This window comes from Protomyctophum bolini (genome assembly GCF_963924005.1).
Source record: "Protomyctophum bolini genome assembly, chromosome: 14".
NCBI lineage: Eukaryota > Metazoa > Chordata > Actinopteri > Myctophiformes > Myctophidae > Protomyctophum > Protomyctophum bolini.
This window is the reverse complement of record NC_137875.1, coordinates 26,611,218-26,634,910: the sequence shown is the minus strand read 5'-3', so window position 1 is coordinate 26,634,910 and position 23,693 is coordinate 26,611,218. Positions and strand designations below refer to the sequence as shown.

The 23,693-nt window shown below is 41.7% G+C and overlaps 1 protein-coding gene across 4 annotated transcripts in view; it reads left to right on the top strand.

The window, feature by feature from the left end:
• The window catches only part of smap1 (small ArfGAP 1), a 92,862-nt gene that overhangs the window by 21,997 nt on the left and 47,172 nt on the right, over positions 1-23,693 (top strand). For all 4 annotated transcript variants that reach the window (XM_080781501.1, XM_080781502.1, XM_080781500.1 and 1 more), the window contains exons 4-5: positions 2,847-2,922; positions 16,223-16,294. In XM_080781501.1, the coding sequence (XP_080637627.1) occupies positions 2,847-2,922; positions 16,223-16,294 (148 nt within the window). The remainder of the gene's footprint in view (positions 1-2,846; positions 2,923-16,222; positions 16,295-23,693) is intronic.

Below are 23,693 nucleotides of genomic sequence, written 5' to 3'. Positions count from 1 at the left end.
CTGCACGAAACACAGAACACACAATCCTGAGCCTTTCCTAATTTATTAATAAACAAAATCTCACCCGTGTGAAGTGAGGGGCGCTCTTATTATCGTACATCATCATACATCATCTCATTCCGGCCAATCACAATTTGCGTCCTCACCTTCGTCATCAATGTTTGTGTTCTGCAATGTTACACAAACACTCAAAATTGTCCATTCATTGTCAATGAGATGTAATGTTTGTGTTGGGACAAAAATGGGGTTACATACAAGGAGCTATCGCCCCTCAAAAAAAATCACACCCGTGTGAAGTCATTATACATCATCATACTCAACTGTATTTATGTGATTGGTTAGCCGATTTGCTCGTCTACATATGACGTACATTTTCCCTTCATTGTCAATGGCATTTAATTTTGTGTTGCTACAAATTTACGTCATATTTGAGGGACAAATATGAGACGTGTGGGGACATGCAATAGGAGGGGCAAGCGCCCCTCAAAACAACGGAAGTCAAGTGGGATGGGAGTGGGATTGGAAGGGAAGGGAGTCACTCTACCAGGAGTGGGATGGGAAGGGAGTCACTCTACCAGGAGTGGGATGGGATGGGATTGTTTCTGTGGGAGAGGGATGGGACAGGAGTGAACATCCACCCCTGTGTCAGTCTCTAGTGCATGGCTATAATTGTTCAGTGCTCCGTCCTGCCGACCTCTTTAGAGAGGGGGGCGGAATTGGATGCGACACACACATTATCCACTCCAGCACTTAGCCTGCCACTTGCATGTTGCAATGGGGTGTTTTATCTGGCGTGCCATCTCCAGCGGTGGGTCATAAATATGCATCCTGTTTGAGATGCAGCGGTGGCAGCCGCTTATCTAGCAGTCCATCAGACGGAGAGGGTGGTCATCATTTTTCAATCTTTTGAAGTCTATTATGTGATCAGACAGTGGAATTGCTGCTGAAATGAGGTGTGTGTGTGTGTGTGTGTGTGTGTGTGTGTGTGTGTGTGTGTGTGTGTGTGAGAGATTTCAGTGTTGATGGTGCGTGCCGTGAATTGAAGTGTGTCGTGTGTGTGTGTGTGTGTGTGTGTGTGTGTGTGTGTGTGTGTGTGTGTGTGTGTGTGTGTGTGTGTGTGTGTGAAGGTATGCTGAAGGTATGAATCCCATCTTATCCAAACCTAGCTATGTCCAAACCTTATTATTATAATACGTGTATTACAAAAATTCAAATAGTAAAGTGCTCTGGTCCATGGCTCTAATGTGTTGCATTTAGAGCTATGTTACTCTCGACTTACGGGGCTCGCATGAATGCAGACCAGCCTTTCGTCTTTAGCGTAATTAAAAAGAAAGTTTTTGTTACTCACCAAAAAAAGCGGGTTGTGAACTTGTGTCATTAGAAAGCCTACTTTCCTTAGTGGAAGCACTCTGAGCCCCCCACCACACGTATAAATGGTACTTTTTGGCCAGAAAGGGATTTATTTTCACTGGAGGAAAAATATTCTCTATGAGGCATTTCTCTGGGCAATATCGGTAGAAGGCGCCCTGGAGTAACTAAAAGTATATTTTTTCCTGGTGGAAACAATCTCTTTTGGCCAAAAAGTACCGTTTATACGTGTGGTGGGGTGCTCAGAGTGCTTCCACTAATGAAAGTAGGCTTTCTAATGACACAACCCGCCCTTGTTTTGGTGAGTAGCAAAAACATTATTTTTATTTACGTTAAAGACGAGGGGCTGGTTTGCATTCATGCGAGCCCCGGAAGTCGAGAGTAACATAGCTCTAAATGCAACACATTAGAGCTATGGACCAGAGCTAGCCCAGCTGCACAGGGTTTCCCAGTAATGAATCCACGGGTCCGCCTGCAGTTCACGCTCTAACCAGGGGTTAGACCCCCAGGGGTTAACTGGGGACAGGGAGGAATATGATCAGCACACTAGTAGGGAGGATTATCACAAAAAAATAAGTGATATTTGAATTAAGTGAAATCACTGAATATACCTTTAAGCAGCAAGGTGATAGAAAGGACCCTCCCTCTGTCCTGTTATCACTACGCTCACCCAGGGAGAGTAAAGGCTTTATGTGTGGGTATGTGGGGCGAAAAGTTGTTTCTTAGGTTGAAATGAAGACCGGGAGCAGACGTATATTGTGTGTCGACATTAAAACATTTTCTTCATTTGATCATTTCTTTAGGTCCAGCACAGTTTTTAATAACTGTGGGGATGTGAATATCATTCCTTTTTTACTTTGGTAAATGGGGATCAACATTGATGTTGTTCATTATTAAAACACTCCCTGCCGATACGTTAATTCAGTTGTATAAAATGCTTTGATCCAATCTAGTGGAAAGGCTACTCACATTAGCTTTGTTGTTAGCTGTTGTTAGCTTAGACACTGGACTGCGCCATCTTGATTTGTGAGTACACACGCACGCTTTCAGTCGCTTTTAGACTCCAAATCCCTGTCCCAGGTGGCATTTCTGGTCAAAACAACGCTTATTGCACGGAGCCTATAGGTCGCAGTAATGGCGCCGGCCTGTACTCTTCCGCGTCTAGTGAAAGATCAACAACCGCTCCGACAACACACACACCATTCAGTCAACATCCGGGTCCGGTCGCAGTGTTTTGGATCTTCAAAATAAGGTTTGAATGGGGAGATATCCTGGCATATAGTAATCATTCTTTAATTAATCCTAGTGGGGAGTGTGTTAATTCTAATTGTACAATCTTAATGATTGACTGCCTATCAGTGTTTTACAGGGATTGTACAATAGGTAGTTGACACACTATCTTTGTTTGTTTCCCAGCTTTGTGATTTTAGAGGTTTAAATAAAGGTGAATAAATGAGTCCTTAACCCTTATGTGTCAGAGCGGTGGAGGTCTTCATCCGCGACAAGTATGAGAGGAAGAAATACTACGACAAGGACGCCGTCATTATCCCTCCAGTAAGTCACACACACACACACACACACACACACACACACACACACACACACAGTTGCACAAATGTACAATAAATGGCTGCTTAAGGTTATTTTATTTAGAATAATGTATAATCCAAACCATAAACTTGTTCAGGCTCAGCTATTCAAAGCCACTGCCAGACAATGACTAGCTGTGGACGGACTGTTCAAATCTGCAAGCTGCTCAAGCCTGAAACTTTTTTTCCATGAAGCATGCTCTGTCTGTGGTCTGTGAACACATTTGAGTGTGGAGAAGGACTCCTCATAGTAAAATCTAATTCAAAGGCCAGTCAAAATGCTGTCAAGTGAGCATTGCTTCGAGCAGTTTGTGATAATTTGACAGTAGTCTCACTAGCCCATTTCCCCTCTGAGGCCTCTTCCATTCGCTTATGTCGCATCAAGGAAACTCATCCTGTCCAGTGCTGCCAATGTGGTAATGAGCTCCCCTTTGCATTCGCTGAAACAGATTTTAGACCCTTGGGGACAATGCAAGTTGGAAATTCAGGCCCCATCCGGTTATGCAATACCCATTGTACCCGTCTGTCTGTCTGTCTGTCTGTCTGTCCATATATGGATATTTCTGTATCTGTCTGTGTCCCTGTTGCTTTCTCACTATTTATTCAGCTTTTACACAGACGCAACAGTGACGGAACACGCTGTAGTGTGCAATGTGTGCATGCCAGGTGGCTAGGTGGCACTGACGGCCTGCCAGATAGACCAAGCACACATGCATACTAGAACCACTTCCGTCCTATATCACATGCTGTTTGTTTACATATATGGTTTACAATTTACATTCACCAATGCAGCGGCTCACTAGTCGCTACATTTGTATTTGAAGGATGAGCGGGTGAGAGAGCGCTTGCTCATTCCAAATATCGCCTACGGCTCTGCACCAATGTAATAAACATAAGCGTTGCCGTTGTGAGCCTTGATGTCACACGTTTTGCGGATTCATCGTTTCGTCCGTTTACATGGAGACGACAGGCAGAGCGTTTTTCACTTTGTTGTGTTTTCAACCCCCTAAAACACTGTTGTCGTCTAAACGAACCCATGCAAACGATACTCTATTTTTGCAGTTTTCTATAGAAACTGTTCTCGTGTAAAAGGGGCCTGAGTTCTGTGTCAGGCGTGTCCAAATATAGATTCCATTAAATTCCATTCATATTACACAGCATGCCACACATGTAAAATACGTTAACATGTGAGAGCATGGACAACCAGCCGTGGTGAAGATGAATCCTTAACTCGGCGGGATATTAAGCCTGTGAATGTGCACACATTTCCAAGTTGCTTGGGATTTATAATGGGAGAATTGCACACAGGTGCATATGCACAGTTTATGAATATGATTATCTTTGAGCATATGCCATTTTTATCTTTTGTGTGCACATATACTTGGAATCCCCACACAGTTTTATAAATTACACCCCTGGGGAGTTAGTCTAAAGTCCACTGTCTTGTCCAATTGTAACCACAGCTATTACATTTGTATCCAATAGCAGGCCTTCACTCTGTGTGTGTGTGTGTGTGTGTGTGTGTGTGTGTGTGTGTGTGTGTGTGTGTGTGTGTGTGTGGTGTGGTTAAAGCCTTTTAACCGACCATCACAACTATCTGTCTGTAATGGCATGTCTGTATACCTTGTATGCCCAGTTATGTCATCAATGACAATGACGTCATTGTACAGACTTCATAGAGTGGCTTCTAATTACTGTGCTAATGGATACTGCACTAAGCACTCAGATTGGTATTGCAGCAGTATAATGAACTTAGATGGAGGCACAAAAGCCAATTTGGATAGTACGTGGATAGTCAATTACCCGTAATTCCCCCTGTGACACTGGCTCTGCAGCTTGTTCTGGGTGTTTGGTTTAGGTGTGAGGTAGGTGTTCTGGGTGTTTGGTTTAGATGTGAGGTAGGTGTTCTGGGTGTTTGGTTTAGATGTGAGGTAGGTGTTCTGGGTGTTTGGTTTAGATGTGAGGTAGGTGTTCTGGGTGTTTGGTTTAGGTGTGAGGTAGGTGTTCTGGGTGTTTGGTTTAGGTGTGAGGTAGGTGTTCTGGGTGTTTGGTTTAGGTGTGAGGTAGGTGTTCTGGGTGTTTGGTTTAGGTGTGAGGTAGGTGTTCTGGGTGTTTGGTTTAGGTGTGAGGTAGGTGTTCTGGGTGTTTGGTTTAGGTGTGAGGTAGGTGAAGCACTTGACCACCAGTTAGGTGTGAGGTAGGTGAAGCACTTGACCACCAGTGCTGAGGCCCGGGTTATTTTCAAGACTAGGGGAATTATCTGCGGGGGCAGAAAGTGCTGGAGAGCAAAGCTACTGAATTGTTTCCAGTTACAGATTATGCATATTCTAAGTTTCTAGTGATTTGTACTTGTCATAGACCACCGACGATGTCTGTGGGCGTGTGCGTCTGTCAAATAATAGTGGTTTAAACTTGTCACTGTATACTGCCTTTAATGGACCTTGTCACTGGAATTGTGTTGCTAGGGAACAGCTTTGGTCCCAGTTTATTTCTTGTCTGCTACTGATTTGAACAAACACAGCTACAGGACTTTGATCCAATTAGAATGTTTGTTATCAAGAGTGAAATGGCCTGTAAACTAGTATGTACAGTACATTTCTATTTGTGTGTCGGCGAGCATTTGCCAACCATTTTCTTGAAGTGAAAAAGAGACTGCGATTATGTATGATTATGTTCTTCATGCCTGTGTGAAGATGGCTTCTTTGAGAATGTCTTTGTGTGATGTGTGTTTGCATGTGTGTATGAGATACCGGTAATTGGTGAGAGTGGGTAGCTCTGTTTGATGAGTTGTGAGTTGTGTGTGGGTGTGTGAATGCCTGCTCATTGGTCTTCCAGACAAGGGCTTCACATAGGGAGAAGAATTGTAAAGAGTAAAATGGCTATAGTTTAAGAAGATTCAGAGCTGATTTGAGAGTTTGGTTAAGGTTGAAGGTAGGCATGTTGTGGAACTGGGTGACGTAAAATGTATAATGTCATATGATGCAGGTAGGATTTTGGTTATTGCAAATGTTGTCTGTCTGTTAAGTGCTGAATTGAAGTAAAGTGATGCAATTTTCTGAACTTATTAATTGAAGTAAAGTGACGCAATTCTCTGAACTTATTAATTGAAGTAAAGTGATGCAATTCTCTGAACTTATTAGACAGTTTTAGCTCAGTGAAATGAACGACTAATGCCTGGCATTTGTTTTGTCGTCATATCCACATTAATGATTATTTCTCAAAAATGTATTGCATGTAAATATCTTGTGAAATTATAAATAGACAACCCCCCAAATATTGTCACATTATCAATATTGAAGTAAAACATAGTGGTTTGATTTTGTCAATATTGCTCGCCTCAGCAGCACTAGTGAGTAGCAGGATTATGGACTTTGTAATGGATTACACACACACACACACACGCACGTACACACACACACACACCACTTTCATATTAGTTATCTTTTGTATATATACTCTGTATGTTGGTGGTCTGTTTGAATGTCTCTTACTCACTGTATCTTTCTCTCTTTCTCTCTCTCCGTTTCTCTGAAGCGTAGCTATGAGCCAGCCTGTGATCTGAAATCTGTCTCTGCCACCCACTCAGACGACATGGCTTTTATATGCAAATTAATTATTAATTAAAACCAACTCATTATCACTTTAAACCCATATGGTGCAGATGCAGTCCGAGGAGTGAAGAGTTTTCAAAACACTACATCCCGATTATGTAGGTTGTGTGCGTGTGGTGATTATGAAGATATATTGATTAGTTATGCAGGTGCGAACCTGCAAACTTTGGGCTCTCAGGAATCATGTACACTTCTAGGTCACCTATCAATCAATATTAAGGGTTTTCCTAGTGTGTTTACTACTGCACTGCTTTGTGAGCTTGTAGATCAGCTGTTTTTGAAGGCAGGCTAGAGTTGGAGACTGGAAGCTAGCCAAATACAGATGCGCAGGTGGTGCAACATTGTGTAAGGATACTCAGACAGTAGGAGCTACTGTACAGTAGTCTCACCCCCTCCTCAGCCCACCATCTTTAGGAAACTTATGGATAAACGCAGGAACAGTGCATTGCATCTCTGATAAAGTTGTGGGGAAGAAAAAAAACAGGTGTAGCGATCAGTTGGTTGGTACTATACATGCGCACAGCCTATCTGCAAGTGCACTGCAAACAAACACGTGACATGCATTACATGGCTGAGTAATTTAACATTTGTCCGGAGAAATAGAATCTTGTCGCCTGTCGGTCACATTGGCCGGGCCAAGAAAATGCCTAGCGGAAACCCTGATTGCATTATAGATTTCCAGTTATATTCAACAGCTCTAATCTCTGTACAAATATTGTAGTGCAGTGGTACCAAAACAGAACACACTGGTGTGCTGGGACTTGACTTTGTGGCTTTTTACATTAAAGCTCTGTTTAACCTTATAAGTATATCATCTCCTCCAGTTCTTTGGATTTTTGGATCTTTTCCTCTCTCTTTAAGTCCAGGTGTGCCTTGGGATTTTATGACAACCACACATTATATTATATATATATATATATATATATATATATATATATATATATATATATATATATATATAATGCTTTCAATACTATTTCAAATAGTTAATGTACTATATCAGTACTTTGTGCACGCACACCTGTCAATTTAATTGACTTTAAAAAGGCATGTGACAGCATAGACCGAGAGTTGCTATGGAAACCTGTGGTATACTATGGATACAAATTCGTTGCCATTATCAAGAACACCTACCAGGGCATGCAGTGCTGTGTGCTCCATCACAGAGAAGAAAAGTGCTGCCTTCTCCTTTCCTTTTTGCACAGACTGGATCATGAACTAAACAACCATCAGTAAAAAAGACTTGCTGGAGTTTGACAGAACATCTGGAGGGCCTTGGCTTTGCTGATCTCACTATTCTCACATACCCACACAGCAGATGCAAGATATGTCCCAAATGCTGGAGACAACTGCAGCCGGGCAAGCTCTCAAAATCCCCCAAAAATAGAAATAATGTGGATCAATAATTAAAACGGAAATCGTAAAAGGTTACGATTGTTGATGGTCACTTGAAGAGGCTGGTAAATTCACTTATGCAGTGTGGACGGAGAAATATCTAAAGGCAATAATCAAGAATGCAAGAACAAAACTTATTTCACAGAAAACATGACCATACAGCTGTAGGCGAAACCTGGATGACCACCACTAACATTACGAGCAAGCTTTATTCGTTCTTTAACCGTTTAAGACACCTCCTGAGGAGATATTTTGGCCAAACTCTATCAACAACACCAACCTGTGGAACACACGCAAAAAAAAGTGACAAAGACGCCTAATTCAGACGATGGTATTTTTGAAAAGCAATGCCATCGCGTTGTGCATAAGTAGTCACGAATATTTATAGGTGCAAGATGAAGCAAAACTGCAATAAAAAACAGTGACTGACATTGAACCCACAAATCAAGTGGAAAGAGGAAGACCTACAGAGCAACTTAGAGAAGGATCACAGAGCAAAAGTTTAAGAAGAATGCGGCTGGAGAAACATGGCCCAAGTCAGATGAGGGGAATCAATGGCCTATGTCCTGTGTGGAATACAAAGACCCAATTAAGTGTGTGTGGGTGGCTGAATGTTTGTGCACGTGTTTCTGTTTGTATTTGAATGTAATATTTTGTTTGTGCAATGTGCACTACATGTAGAGGGTGTGTGTGTGTGTGTGTGTGTGTGTGTGTGTGTGCGTGTGTGTGTGTGTGTGTGTGTGTGTGTGTGTGTGTGAACATGGCCTGAAAAACACGCTAACATTTCTTCAAAGACGCACACTGCTTAGTTTGTACATGCAGTGAATAGTGTCTTTGTGTGACATTATACTTTGATAACAAACGGCTCATTGAAACCCTGCTAACTGCTCATTATTTTTCTGCGTTCTGAGCTGGGTACGTGGTACAGACGTGGGTGTGTGTGTGTGTGTGTGTGTGTGTGTGTGTGCATGCATATAAAGATAATGCTATATTTCTTCTCTGTGGGTGTGAGCTGGCATAGCCAGACCCTGAACAGCAGTAGCCTCGAACGCTTAGCATACACTGCTGTTAGTTAATGGCTCTTTTTTACTGTAATTAATGTCAGATATACACAGACAGAATGCAACCCATTGGACACAGGTGGTTACTGTTACTATTAATCAATATAATGTATACAATTTGGTCTCCCTGCTCTTCTATTGAGACACGAAACGGGGGGTGAAAGTTACCTAGTGTAGCTTTAATAATACAGTTTGCTGATGTGTTGTTGCTCTCTAGCCCTGGCCCAGTGCATTAGCAAGTTCTCACTAACACACTGCCAGGAAAGCCTCTGCTGCACACGGGTAAAAAGTCCACTGTCCAACTTTACCAAAAATAAACTAGACCACTTCGCTAATCACTGAAACAAAGCCTGTTTTGTGTTGGCGAATGTCTATTCTCCAGGCTGGGAAGACTCACCCCAGCTTCTCTCTATATAATATATACTTTTTTATATTAATATACTTTTTTGGGCATGAAATAAAATATTTTATTTGGAGCGCCATCTACAGATCTAGTCAATGGTTAATTTATGTTGACCATATCTGTAGAGGGTCGCTCTAAAATTAAATAAAATATTTTGTTTTATTTCATGCCCAAAAAGTACAGTATATTATAGAGAGAAGCTAGAGTGCTGAGAGGCTTCCCAGCCTGGAGAATAGATTTTCACCAACACATAACAAAACAGGCTTTGTTTCGGTGAAAGTGGTTTAGTTTATATTTTTGGTAAAGTTGGACCCATCGCACGGATGTGGACATTTTACCTATAATGTGCAGCAGAAGCTTTCCTGGCAGGGCGTTAGTGAGACATATCCTCGGGCACTATAGGACCCTGCAGTGTTCATTTTTCAGCGTTCCTTCCTTATCGACAAATTCTGTTATGACAACAGCATTGTGGCTGAAACTGACAACTAAAATGAATGTTTGACAGTACGACTCTAAAAGTAACAAAGGTTCATACAGTATAGAATTATTATTACAGTGATGATAATGCTGATGTTGTCTGAAATTAATGTACACCCTTCGGCCAATCAGAATCCAGTATTCTCCATGGTATAATATGTAATTATATCTGCAGCCCTAGTATTTCCACTAAAGTCTGTGCATCACTCGTAAAAAACACTCAATTTATGTCAATTGTGGTTACATGTCATTTACATGTCATTACATTACCCTTTCAGCAGGGACCAATGGTGAAAATGCGTGATTTCAGTTCTTCATTGAACACGCACAATTACATTATTCATTTTATTCCACCAAATTACTTTATAATAAGTTCTTCCAAACTTTAATTAAATGCCTCGAACCAAGACGACAAAATTAAAAACTTTGCCTTTGGCCTATACTGCAAAATCCTGAATGTTCATTTCACTCTGAGAGTGTAAATTGGAAAAGGGATTACAGTGTTGTGTACTGTAGTGGCTTAGGTTTATATTAGCTCAAAATGTATGAGAAATGGTCCATTTTATCCTCAAGAGAAATGTGGTCCAGGGCCTTGGCCCAGAATGTCTGGAAATGTAAAGGGTTTACATTTTCAATCTTCCCAAACTATTCATAAATAATCCATTTTTAGTTTGTGTTGGGGTATTTGCCAAATACTTTTCGCACAAACCTAGACTTTTTCCATTTACTCATCCTAACTAGGAGTTTTATGTAAGTTATCCACTTAAACCTCATTATATAGCATACCGATATCGCACACCTGCCTGCCAGACGTGTCTGTCTGTCTGTCTGTCTGTACAGTGTACATAGAGAGACAGACAGACAGGACTATGCCAGTCTATCTGTTGATAGGCTCCATTCATTATCTCCCCTCCTCTCATTAGCTATTTCTTAATCGCTATAATCTTTTTAATTCCCTTCCTCCTTGTAATGTGTTTTTTCTCTCCACCCTTCTCTCCCTCCTTCCTGTCTTGTATCTGCTCCCTCCATCTTTCCTTCATCTTTACTGTACATGCTGGCTTTGTTTCAATCACTCCTCCCCCTTCTCTCCCCCCTCTCTCTTTCTCTCTGTTACACCATTCCTCTATCATTTCATACACTATGTACCTCTTCCATTTGTTCCTTCCCAACCCCTTTTTCCTCCGTCTCCTTTGTTTATATCCTGCCTTTCTATTTCTATCCTCCTCTCCTTCCCCCTCTTCCTTTTTATCCACTCTCTCCTTCCTTCCCTCGCTCCTTCTGTTCCTTTCTTCTCTTCTTCAGCCATCTTTCCCCATCTCTTTCGCTCTCTTTCTCTTTATCCTCGTCCTTGGTCCATCTGTCTCCTCTCAGTGCTGCGTTGGCATCTGCAGCAGCAACATCAAAGTCAGAACAGGAAGAAGTTTGGACGGGGAAACGGTAGACAAAAAAACGAAAGGTGTCAACGGAACAAGTTTAGGGAGGAGGGGGAAAAAAACTGTTCATGTTCTCCGCTGTATGAATCACCAGCAACATCACCACAGGCAACGGCTGTTGCACACTGCTTTTGATGCCTTAACGGGAGAGAGAGAGAGAGAGAGAGAGAGAGATTAAAATAACAGACCAAAATATTCCTTAGCTGTGCCCTCACGAAGCGGCACTTAGTGAGAGTTTCTGCCTTCAGCTCTCACTTGAGAGTGAGAGATGAAAAAACTGAGGAAAAGATTCTGTGTGCGTTTAGAAATCAGCACAGCAAGTTTCTGCCTTCAGGCGCTTTGAAAAGAAATTCAAGATACAGAGAAAGGGAGAGAGAGAGAGACCTAGGTGTGTGTGTGTGTGTGTGTGTGTGTGTGTGTGTGTGTGTGTGTGTGCGTGCGTGTGTCCACTTGGGGAGGAATCGATGTTCAAGATGATGCAAACTCACGGTTTCTCCAAAATAAAAAAAATCCTGGGCTGCAGTTATTTAATTTTGTAAAACTTTGATGAAAGTAAATTCAACCATGACAGGTGTTCTTTGACAGCAACGCACACACACATACACATACACACACCTGGGAGCTGCCGAGTACAACTGCCGTCTTCTAGTGCTGCCTATAGCAGCTGGCGATTAGGCTTTTAATGGACAGGGTTATCCCAGCTGGTTATATAACTTAACATTCTCGGCTGAGTCCGACAATAAGCGTCTCCGACTTACCCCAAACAGTAAAACGTTTCTTGTTCATTTATGTATCATCACTGTACCTGTAAGAATGGACCCACATGAACCCGTAAATATCCATAATTGTACTATAATTTGCAAGGCACCAGGTCAGATCAACACAATTATGGATTGTCAGAACAGGAAGGATCAACATGGAATGTCGGAACAGGTCAGCTCCATATATGAAGTTTGAGGTCAGATGTAGAGTTGCCACCCCATGGCTCCATATACTGTATGCAGATCTAGGTGATGATTCAGTCTTCATGTATGGTTATCAGGGTTAGATGAGGTCAGTGTTGTGATCTTCATATATGGAGATGGCCATATATGGTGGTGTGACGTGTCACAAGGCGTGACCATATATGGAGGTGTGATGTCATGAGGCGTGCCCATATACAGTATGGAGGCGTGGGGTGACTAACTGACGGACGGGAGATGAGATTTTCATAGTAAATGCGACCTACAGTCAGAAATATGCAGTGCAGTGACAGCTTTTCCGACAATGAAATTACTGAAATTACCTGTGTGAAGTGAGGGGCGCTTTTATCATCCTACATCATGGGTAATATGTTGATTTGCTCAGACACATGACGTAAATTCTCCTTTCATTGTCAATGGCAAATGTGACATGAGTTAGGACAAAAAGCTGTATATTGGAGGGGCTAGTGCCCCCTGTCAGGTGACAAGAAGTGGCCAGCTCACTACTCATGCATCAAAGGAAGTATGAGCTCAGTTCGGGGCTCTCCCCTGGTTGGAGGGAGAGTAGGTTCAAGGTTTTACTTTCTTGTTACATCTTGTGTACAGGTACTGTACCTTAAGAGTAAAACTGTATTTACTGAAATGGCAGAGGTTCATTCATACTTGTTAAGATCTTAGTCTGTGATATACTTTATAACTCAGAGTCATAATCGATGTAGGCCTTTTAGTAGTATACTTGAAACTAATACAAGTATATTTGCAATACATTGATAGTATATTTTAAGCATAATTGCAATATACTCTATATTTATATATATATTTTGTACATGAAAATATATTTAAAACATGTTTTAACATATCTTTAGTGCAACTAAGTACAGTACAACTTTTTATTTATTTAAATAATACATTTATATAATAAATGTACTATATTTTAGTATATTTATTTTTCACCTGGGATGGCCTTGCATGTTGTCATGCCCAGGTTTGTGGCGATGGTATTCTGCGAGATTCAACTAGAATTAGTTGTCGTTCCAACATATCCAGGGTTCTCTGTCAGACCAATTATCCCACCAAGGCCTTTCACCCTTTTGTTGGCTTGCTCATGTGCCTGACCAATTGGTATGGATGAGAAACGCTGATTGCTTCCAGTTATCGTCCAGTGTCCATTCTCAAATTCAGCCTTGATGCTATCTGGGAGACGTTTCATGTCTCTGATGAAGACTGTAATCCACCTGGCGTAATTCTGGTGATCAAGGGCAATTTGTAGACTTGCCACTCAAACTAACATTGTTCTATACTATAGGCCATTATCTACAAATTAGAAGTGAAAGTCAAACTTTTACATGAGTTGTAAATGACGGTGTGTCTAGGGACCCCACTATTTACAAAATAGAATATTTTGACACTGTAATGTATTTTAAGAAACAAATGTGTGGCTGCATATGCCAGTCAGAATATAATGGCCTAATAACAATACACTAACTAGAGTTGAGATTTGTTTCTTACTGTAGCCTCTGCTCTCATCCAAATTGTTAAATGTAGAGTTTGCGTATAAATATGTTTTCTGTCATTTACATTTTTGGTTAATGGGGGCCAGATTATGTATGTAGTTGTGGTGCTGTGTGAGTGCATGTTATAGTGCTGTTAATGGGTGAATCTGTATGCTATATTAAATGTGTGAATGTGATGCAGTGTGGGAGCTATGTGCATGCATGTTTTGTACATGCATGTGCCTGGTGTTAGTTGTGTATGTGTTGAAGTCTGTCTTTGTTTATATATTGTTTATATTGTTCATGTGTGACTCCTGAGCGTTGCATAATATTTTTACAGAGTCAGAGTTAAATTAACTATTAACACACTTTTGCAGTGTGTTCTCTAGCCTTGAGGCTGGATACGACCATGTCTTTCTAAACCGCGACGGCACAGAGATTACGCCTTCATTTGTCTAATTGCCTCTCCTTTCTCTCCAACTGTCCTCCCCTGTCTGATACACTGTACCACCATTTCATCTTTATTTGTCTCGGTCTAGACTTTCTGTCGCTTTTTATTTGCTCTCGTCTTCTTGTCTTCTCTTTCTGGCTTTTTTTAATTGACCCTTTTTTCCCCTCCTTTTTGGTCCTCACTTTCTTTTCTCTCTCCTTGCCGTCTCCGCCCCTGCGCCTGTTCTTGGCAGAAGTCATCCAAGGTTACCCCTTCCTCCTATCCCCCTTCCTCCCCGGAGGCTGATGAGAAAACAGGAGGTGCAAGTCGGCACACACGCACTGACGCACAGCGCACCACAGTGGGGCCCTGTCTTTGTTGCGGTGTTGTTGTTTCTCACTGCTTTTCTCTCCTTCATGCGTCCGAATCCAACTGAAGCCCTTTACGTTCCTTTCTCTCATTGATTCATGGATCATTCAGTCTCTGGAGCACACAGTGCACAAAGAGAAAATAAAGTTCATTCAGCCAAGTCCTTGTGTGTTGTTAGAGAGCAGGCTGGGTCATTTGACCTACAGTATACTGTAGCTCTCTCTCTCTCTCTCTCTCTCTCTCTCTCTCTCTCTCTCTCTCTCTCTCTCTTACATCAGTCGGCCTCATGGTGGCACTATAACAGCCTACTTTACATTTCGCCTTATAACTCTTGAACCGTAGGTCGTAAAATCAATTTCCAACCATTTTCACAACAGTGTGAATAGTCATTTCATCGTTCGGCAGTAATCGGCGTAAGTTAGTGGGAGTGGCCTGTTTAGCACAAAATTACACAAATCACCAACGGAATGTCCAATCCACCCCAAATTTCATTTGCATGTCGAGGGTGGTTTAGTCAACGGAGAGCCCAAAGCAATTCCATTTTCATCTATCTAATTATTGCATAATTTCTAAATGTTTGTTGCAAAAACATGCTTTTTGGGGGATACATTCCCTCCTAATTACTTACACATGATCACAGGGGTGACTTGACATTGTAATTGGCTAGCTAAATCTGTGGGTGGGGCCTACATTTCCCAAGGCATCTGTGGCAACAGTGGCAACAGAGCTAACCACACTTGCCCAGTTCCCCACATGTGCACCTTTCCTGTACTACCTGTTTGGTTATACATACCAGTCCTACAGTCATGAGTCCGAGACGCAAACCAAAACCCTACCCGCACGCTGGGGGCACAATGATATTTAACCCGCCATGGGTTAGTTTTAACCCGTAGCACATGTCGGGAGCCACGGGTGATTTTAAACCTGCAGCATAGGTTAGTCTTAACCTGCAGCGCAGCCGCAGTCGGGAGCGATGGTGTTGTCGGACTAATGACTGTAGGACTGTTGGTATGTCTAATCAATGTATGCACCCCAGAGTGCCTCTGACACCAGACTGATTACACCTAAAAAGACATACATCAATAATAGGATATATTACATCGCTGTACCCACACTGTACATCATTTGGTGTTCAGATATTTGAACGGGTAAGGACCTACTATTCTAAATTCATTCTAAGAGTTGTCTGACTGAAATCCATGAATGAATCCAAAATCTGGCAAGTTTGTTTCACCACCATGGCGCTGTGCAAACTTTGTGTGTAATGTGTTTGTCTGTGTTTATTGCAAGGCTATAAAACTAGTGGACAGCACTGGTATACAACATATTAGGCAAAGAGGTTTGGTGTGTAGAGGGACAAAAACAAACGAGTACAGAGCTGACCCCGGTCTACTAAGTATTAGTTTACTAAATATAGTTGTTTAAGTGTTATTAAGAAGACACTTGGAAAAATGTACATGTATAATGCATGCAAGTTTGTCTTTGTTTGGTGGAATAGAAATATGTATTAAGTATGTACTGTATGTAAAGTACTTCACTGTATGTATACATTAGGTAATAGACACTTGGGCAGTCTGCTCATATCCACCAACATTGTGTGTGAATAATGTTCTGTATCTTTCACTCCACAGAAGAAAAAGGAGGAGAAAAAGGAGGAGAAGAAGCAGGAGAAGTACTCTGACAGGACCAGCAGCAACACAAAGGTACAGTACCCACAATGCTTTGTTGTATGGCAGTACGTCATCAATACAATGTCAATGATCCCATCGGTATGGAATTGGCAGTAACATATTGACCAATTTATTTCTTGGATATTGTTGCTGTCGTGCAGAGACCTTGTACTGTGTCAACTGCTTCATATGTAGTCTTCTTTGGTGAGTAGGAAAAATAAATATCCTACACAAACTGAAGAGGTTTGCTGTCAAAATCGTCTGAAGCTGCCTGCATGTCATTGTGCAATTCTGCCTCATTCTGTGATTATCACACTAGCCGTAGCAAAGCTACAGAATGGCCACGCATTGGCCAGCTATTTTATACATTGCTGCAGAGTCGCCATTGAAGTGTTGTTAAGCCACACTGCAAAGGGTAGGGTTAAATAGCACAGGGACATTGTTAAGCCACACTGCAAAGGGTACGGTTAAATAGCACAGGGACATTGTTAAGCCACACTGCAAAGGGTACGGTTAAATAGCACAGGGACATTGTTAAGCCACACTGCAAAGGGTACGGTTAAATAGCACAGGGACAGTGAAGTGTTGTTAAGCCACACTGCAAAGGGTATGGTTAAATGGCACAGGGAAATTTTTCTGTGCCGGAGAGAGAAGAGGAATGAAAATGGCGAAATGTGTTACTTGTATACACCGGCAATCATAAAGCAGTTTGCAGCTTGGTAATATGGCGCTTAACTTAACTTAAAAGAGTATTTTGTTTACACCCAAACAAAATAAATACAAAATGGAAGAGAGAGGGGAGAATGATGAAGTACAGGGGACGGCAGTGACATTCATCATGCTTTGTGTTTACGGGCTATTGTTTGTGTGTGTGTGGTGATGTAAATGTATGTTCTGTCACACTAGTTGAGGTCACCGAAGTGTGTGTGTGTGTGTGTGTGTGTGTGTGTGTGTGTGTGTGTGTGTTGAATGCATGCTCTTTCACAATAGCTCAGGTCACTGAATAATGAGTTTGCGCCTGAATGTGAATATGTAACTCCTTAATGCATGCGTGTTGGCTCATGAGTGTGTGAGGTTGTCTGTACATATTTTGTCTGTATGTGTGCACATGCACATTTTTGTGTGAGTCTGAGGACACAATATGTTTTGCGCACGTGTGGGTTTTCTGGGTCACGGTTAGATTCTGAGTAATTCCACAGCATGGCGAAAACTGAGCACTGAATAATGTAGTTTTCAACGGCCCTACTGTGTGTGGGTGTGTGTGTGTGTGTGTGTGTGTGCGTGTGCGTGTGTGACTGATAGAGTTTACATACTGTGACTCTACAGGGAATAAACATACAGTATCTGGGCAGTGAGATATTTAAAGACCAGTAGAATAATATATATTTCACACAACACACAGGGGTTCCCAGCATTCCATTACTGACTGACTACACCCACCCCCACACACACACACACACACACACACACACACACACACACACACACACCAAGGTCTACAGCAGCACTCCTTCACTTAATATACTTTATACGCTCTATTTATTTCCCAACCTCTCCCTTCATAGTTTTTGTTATTGAGGCAGAGGGAGCTACACTGAGACGGGGACAGCATAGGAGGAGGAAAATATGGAGATATGAGGTTTCTGCCCGACAGCAACGATGAACGTCTTGCTCTTGCAGTTACGGTATAGCTCCTGCTCCATTCAGAGCAGCTTCCAGTACCGTGAGAGAGTGACTTGCTCAAGGGCACTTTGACAGGACACGAGGCTGCTGTGGGGATTGAAACTATGGCCACTCTACTTTCTTCTTTAACCACTTGTGCCTAGCCAGGAAGTACCCAAGCTTTTCGTGGGGCGGATCAAACTAGCACTGGCAACGGACACCGGCTCCCTCCCCGGTAGAACACGGCGGAGAACACTGATGTCACCAAATTTGAAGCAACAACGTTATTTTGAGATATTAGGTGTTTACAGTCTAGAACAAAGTATTCTGTGGGTCTTGAAAGATTAGTAAAAAAATGCTCAAACGCTGGCAGTGGCTGCTGACTGTTCTAGAGAAACTCTGGCATTAAATGAGTTCAGTGCAGAACTTGAGTAAATGTACTTACTACTTACGTAGTTACTTTACAACACTGATTATAAGGCTCAGGATGATATATCTGCCCTGCTGGCAGTAGTTTCTTGTGTAGTGCACTCTTCCTGCAGCCTAATGAAGTCAACTGGCTTTGTCCTAAACATATATCCCAAGGACAAGTGTTAGCCAAGAAATGTTATCGGCAAGGAAAAGGGGTCATTAAGGAGAACTGTGCAATAGGAAGTATTGCATTATGTCTGATTGTGGTCATTAAAATAAATCGGTGAAATTCAGGATTTCTAATGAGATGTCGGATTTAATTTAGTTTTTCCATGAGGCCCAGTATAAAAAATAGTAAAATACTGTAGGCTATATTATCTAGACTGGAGATGTGAAGTTCATAGGTTCAATCCTTGATTAGAGAAGTAGAGTTGCTGTGTGTAGACACAAGTTGATTAGCATACAAAGTAATGAACTACTCCTTTTTTTTCTCTAATATTAAAGGTCCAGTAAAATAAAGGATAAAAAATAGAGGTATGGAAGTAAACTAGAAAAAACCCAGGCTGGGTTGCCTACCAAAGGCTGTGTCAGTCATTCGGTATGATTAGATGTTGTGTTCATGATATACTGTAGTGTAGTGTGTACAGTATGCCATTTTTTGTTTGAAATAGATTTTTTGTTTTGATGGCAATTACAGGCAAACAGTGTAGGCTATAAAAAAAAATTGACGGTCATTCACGAGACCATTTGTTCTTAATTTGGTCAAAATATAGATAGATAGATAGATAGATAGATAGATACTTTTAATCCTAATCCTTTAATCCTCCTGATACTATTAAACCCTGAGGGATAGACCCATAAATATAAACTAAACCCATTAAATAAAAATGAAAGCTAAAAAGCCAGTCCAGTTCATAAGCCTAGCAGCTGGCCGTGGAGTTAAAGGCCTCCGGACTATTGGCTTATTAGCCAATAGTCTTATTTCCTTATTAGCCAATAGTCGCCTAAGCAGCTTCATAGACTGCTCATCAATTATGAGCAGTGTGTGAATCACCCTACAGCAATTGTGAGTCCATTTCACCAGTAACAAAAACAATGGCCCGGTTTCCCAAAGTCACCTCTTACACCATGGTGTAAGAAGTGGTGTTGCACATGCTCAGTTGCTCCTCTAGGCCGCACACAGAAGCCTGTGAACGTAGACATTCCGTGCATAGATGTGCCACGCAATGGTAGGCCTCAGGCCTACCATCTTCTTTCAGAGCTAACTTTTTTAACTCAAATCTTTGCTTCTGAGTAGAGATACTGTATTGGTATCGGATCGTCCCTTATTTGTCTTATCGGGTCATATCATAGGATCCTGGTGAGAGTGCGAAAATACGAACACATCACACCCATACTCCACTCCCTTCACTGGCTTCCCGTCTCCTCCAGGATTGAATACAAGGTCTGCCTCCTCACCCATCAATGCATCCACAGCAACGCCCCCCCCCCCCCCCCCTACTTATAGTAAGAGAAATCTATGAAAATCTGGGAACTAAGTCGTTACCAAGAAATTTCTTCACCAATGTGTTTCTAAATGTACTAAAAGTTTGAAATTCAACTCCTGTGGGAAATTGAGTTATTAGCATAATATGAGACCATACCCATAACATCCTATATAAGGCCAAAAAGTCAAACTTTCATCATTCTTTAAGTAGCATGTGACATGATTCTGAATCCATTCCAAGCATTAGTTTTGCACAAAAAACACTCCTTGGGCTAAATTAGGCCATATCCACTTGACCAAATGTGCCGACCTCATCACGTTTGTGATGACGACTATGGCCGTTTTCCTCCCAAGGAGTGTTTTTTGTGCAAAACTAATTCACTGATTCAGAATCATGAAAACCCCCTAGTTTCATATGTCACGTGCTACTGAAAGAATGATGAAATTTGCACTTTTTTTCTTTATATAGGATGTTATGGGTATGGTCACATATTATGCTCAATTTCCCCCGGGAGTTGAATTTCAAACTTTTAGTACATGTTATTAGACACCTTTAGAAACACATTGGTGAAGAAATTTCTTGGTAACGATTTAGTTCCCAGATTGGTGAAATACCTGATAAAATGCCCTTACTATTAAAGGAACTCCTTGAACCCCCAGCCTCCACCCGCTCCCTCCGCTCCAGTACATCAAACACACTCAAATGCACAAGAACAAAACTCCGCACCATGGGGGCCCGGGCCTTCTGCTCAGCTGCCCCTCGGCTGTGGAACGCCCTCCCCGACCACCTGAGAGCACCACAGTCCGTGGACGCTTTTAAAAAGGGACTAAAGACCTTCCTCTTTAGTAAGGCATTTGCCCAGTCGGACTTTTAAGCTGCCCTGTGTGCTGTTTTAACTGTTTTATTCTTATTCTTTTTTTCTTTTATATCTTTTCTGCCTGTAGCACTTTGAGATTTGTTTCAAATGTAAAGTGCGTTATAAATAAAATGTATTATTATTATTATTATTATTATCGGTATCGGTGAATATGCCAGTCTAACCTCGATCCGACACAGGGGTAAGGGGTTGACACTATGGCAGGTAAATAAAATGTGGAGTTTTCTTTGGAGTAGCCCAAACTGGAAGTGCACATTTGAGTGAGGAGTCTGCTATAAACACAACACGAGATATCTAGCTAGATAGCTATAAACACAACATGAGATCACGACACTGGTATCTGTATCGGTATTGGCTAACACAGCAATTGAGGTATCGGGATCGGATCGGAAGGGAAAATCAGGACATCCCTACTTCTGGGGGGTCCTTGGAACAACATATTTTCAGATGGGGGTCGGCGGCCAATTAGCCTACATATATTTTTGGGGGTCCTTGACATGAAAATGTTTTAGAACGACTGAGAAAACAGCACTCCTTGTGTGCTGAACCGTATACAATTCCAGGAATTCGGATACAGAGTGAGTCAGCTTCTCCACCATCTTGCTACTTTAGTACTTGCAAAAATACAAAAAGTGTAAAAGTTTTTTGCTTTCAAGCATGCAAAAAAAAGGGGGAAAAAGCCCTGCTGAGTCACTTGGAGGGCAGAGAGCATCTGAACCTCCAGAGAACACAGTTCCATAGAACATAATGAAATGCTGCACACCAACACTGCTGAAAAAGCTCAGACTGAATAGAAATATACGATTTCTATGTGGAATTGTGGAAATAATTTTAACTTTTTAGCTCACAATGAGAGCTTGGTGAAAGTCTATTTATAATAAGCCTATAGAAGACCAGGCTGTTGAAGTTCTTATTATCTATCTATTACTGTATATGGGATTTGGCCAAAAGGAAACATATTATTTTCTTCTCCTTTTGATAGTGTGTAATAAAGTGCAGAGATGTGGGCAGTAGGCAGTGGGGCAGCTATCCAACGTGATTAAATTTTGATGAAGACATCTATCGATCTCCTATGTCCTAAGAGACTCTGGCTGTTGACAGCTTGATTTCTGGTTAAAACTCAATGTACTGTAAGCTTTTTTGATCATTTGGGATGGAATCCAACGGCCTGATAAACGATATAGGTTTTAGGCATGGACATGTTTTTGTATTCATTATTTGGCATTTTAATGGAATAGGGAATAATTAATTATAGCCCTGTTACTGCTCTTGACGGTTTCTGTGTAATCAGAAATTATGAACGAGATTAAAAAAATGTAATACTTGATCGTCAGTTTGTTGGCATAGCATCTTGGCAGTACGTCTTTCTTGGTAATTAGAGGTCGTCCAACATGGATTTTTGAAGGCAGATACTGATTCCAATATTTTGTTAACAAAATATTACATAGGCCAATATCAACTGATCTCTTTTATTCTCCTGCTCAAAGATGCTCATGTCCATCATTTAAAAGGCATTTGTTTCCACGTGCTTTTCATTCTAAGCAGCATTAACATTCTCTCAATGTTTTATGCATTAAATGACATATGATTTTTGTATTACTCAAGATAATTAACATCATATGTACATTACAAAACGCGAATATCAGGACGATATATTGGTAAAGCTGATATATTGGACAATCCAATCGAAAATGTGAGATGTACATGAACAAGAACTACATGACACACACACACACACACACACACACACACACACACACACACGCTGGCTTCATCTATGCTGCAGTAGTGCTGACAGCTCCTTGAGGGGGTGGAACAGGAGTGTAGCTGCATATTCAGCAAAGGCACAGAATCTGCTCCTGTGTCAGTTGCTAAGTCTGCAGTAGAGCTGCTCTGAAGACATTTCTATCAGCTGCTATCAGTTTGTGTGTGTGTGTGTGTGTGTGACCCTTGGCAAAGCCTGCTGAGAATCTCAAACTGTACATTGCAGCCCCACGACTTGTGTGTGTGTGTGTGTGTGTGTGTGTGTGTGTGTGTGTGTGTGTGTGTGTTTATGTGTGTGTGACTGTGCCATAGATATGTGCAGAGTGTTACTTGCATTTGCTTGCACTCTAGCGCTGTGTGTGTACTTGCCTGTTGGGCTGTGTGCATGCATGTGTATTTCAGTGTTGGCCAGCATGTTGGTGTGTGTGTGTGTGTGTGTGTGTGTGTGTGTGTGTGTGTGTGTGCACACGTGTGAGAGTCGCAGTGGATTTGAGCCTTAGTTCATCATCCTTTCTTCTTCCTTATCAGCAGAGCCCCTGCTGTCGATGAGCTGCAGTGTCAAGGAGATATTTAAGGATGCGTGCGTGTGTTTGTGTGTGTGTGCGTGCATGCTTTAGGGGATGTTTAGTCTAAGTGCATGCTGACGTGCTGAAAGCTGTATAATCTGTAAGAGTAAAGCAGAGAGAAACATGCTGACAGTGTCGCTCCTCTCTCTCTACACTATTTCTCTCACACACAGTTTTTGGCTGTCTTCCTCTCACTCATTGCATATCTGGGGCCTTTTTGTCAAACATTTCCTTCTACTCTTTCACTTCATTCTCACCTAATTTTCTTTATTATTCTCTCTCTCTCTCTCTCTCTCTGTCACTCCCTACAGCAGTGGTTCCCAAACTGTGGTGCGTGCACCCCTTGTGATGCACGAGCGCCTTCTAGGGGGTGTGCCACATGAAAAGGCTAATGGTGGTGCTATGGTTTTATTTTAAATATATTAACATATGCCAATATATGGCAAGTATATGCAGAATACAGCCTATCCTGCATATACAGGTATATGCCATATTCAGGTTCATATATGTGCATATATGTGGATAAATAGGAAATATATCTCTAAATATAGCTTATGCAATTTATATTTCCATGTGGGGGGGGTGCGTCAGCTAGGTCGGGAGGTAACAGGGGTGCATGGCCAAAAAGGTTTGGGTATCCCTACAGTATCTCTCCCAATCTCCTT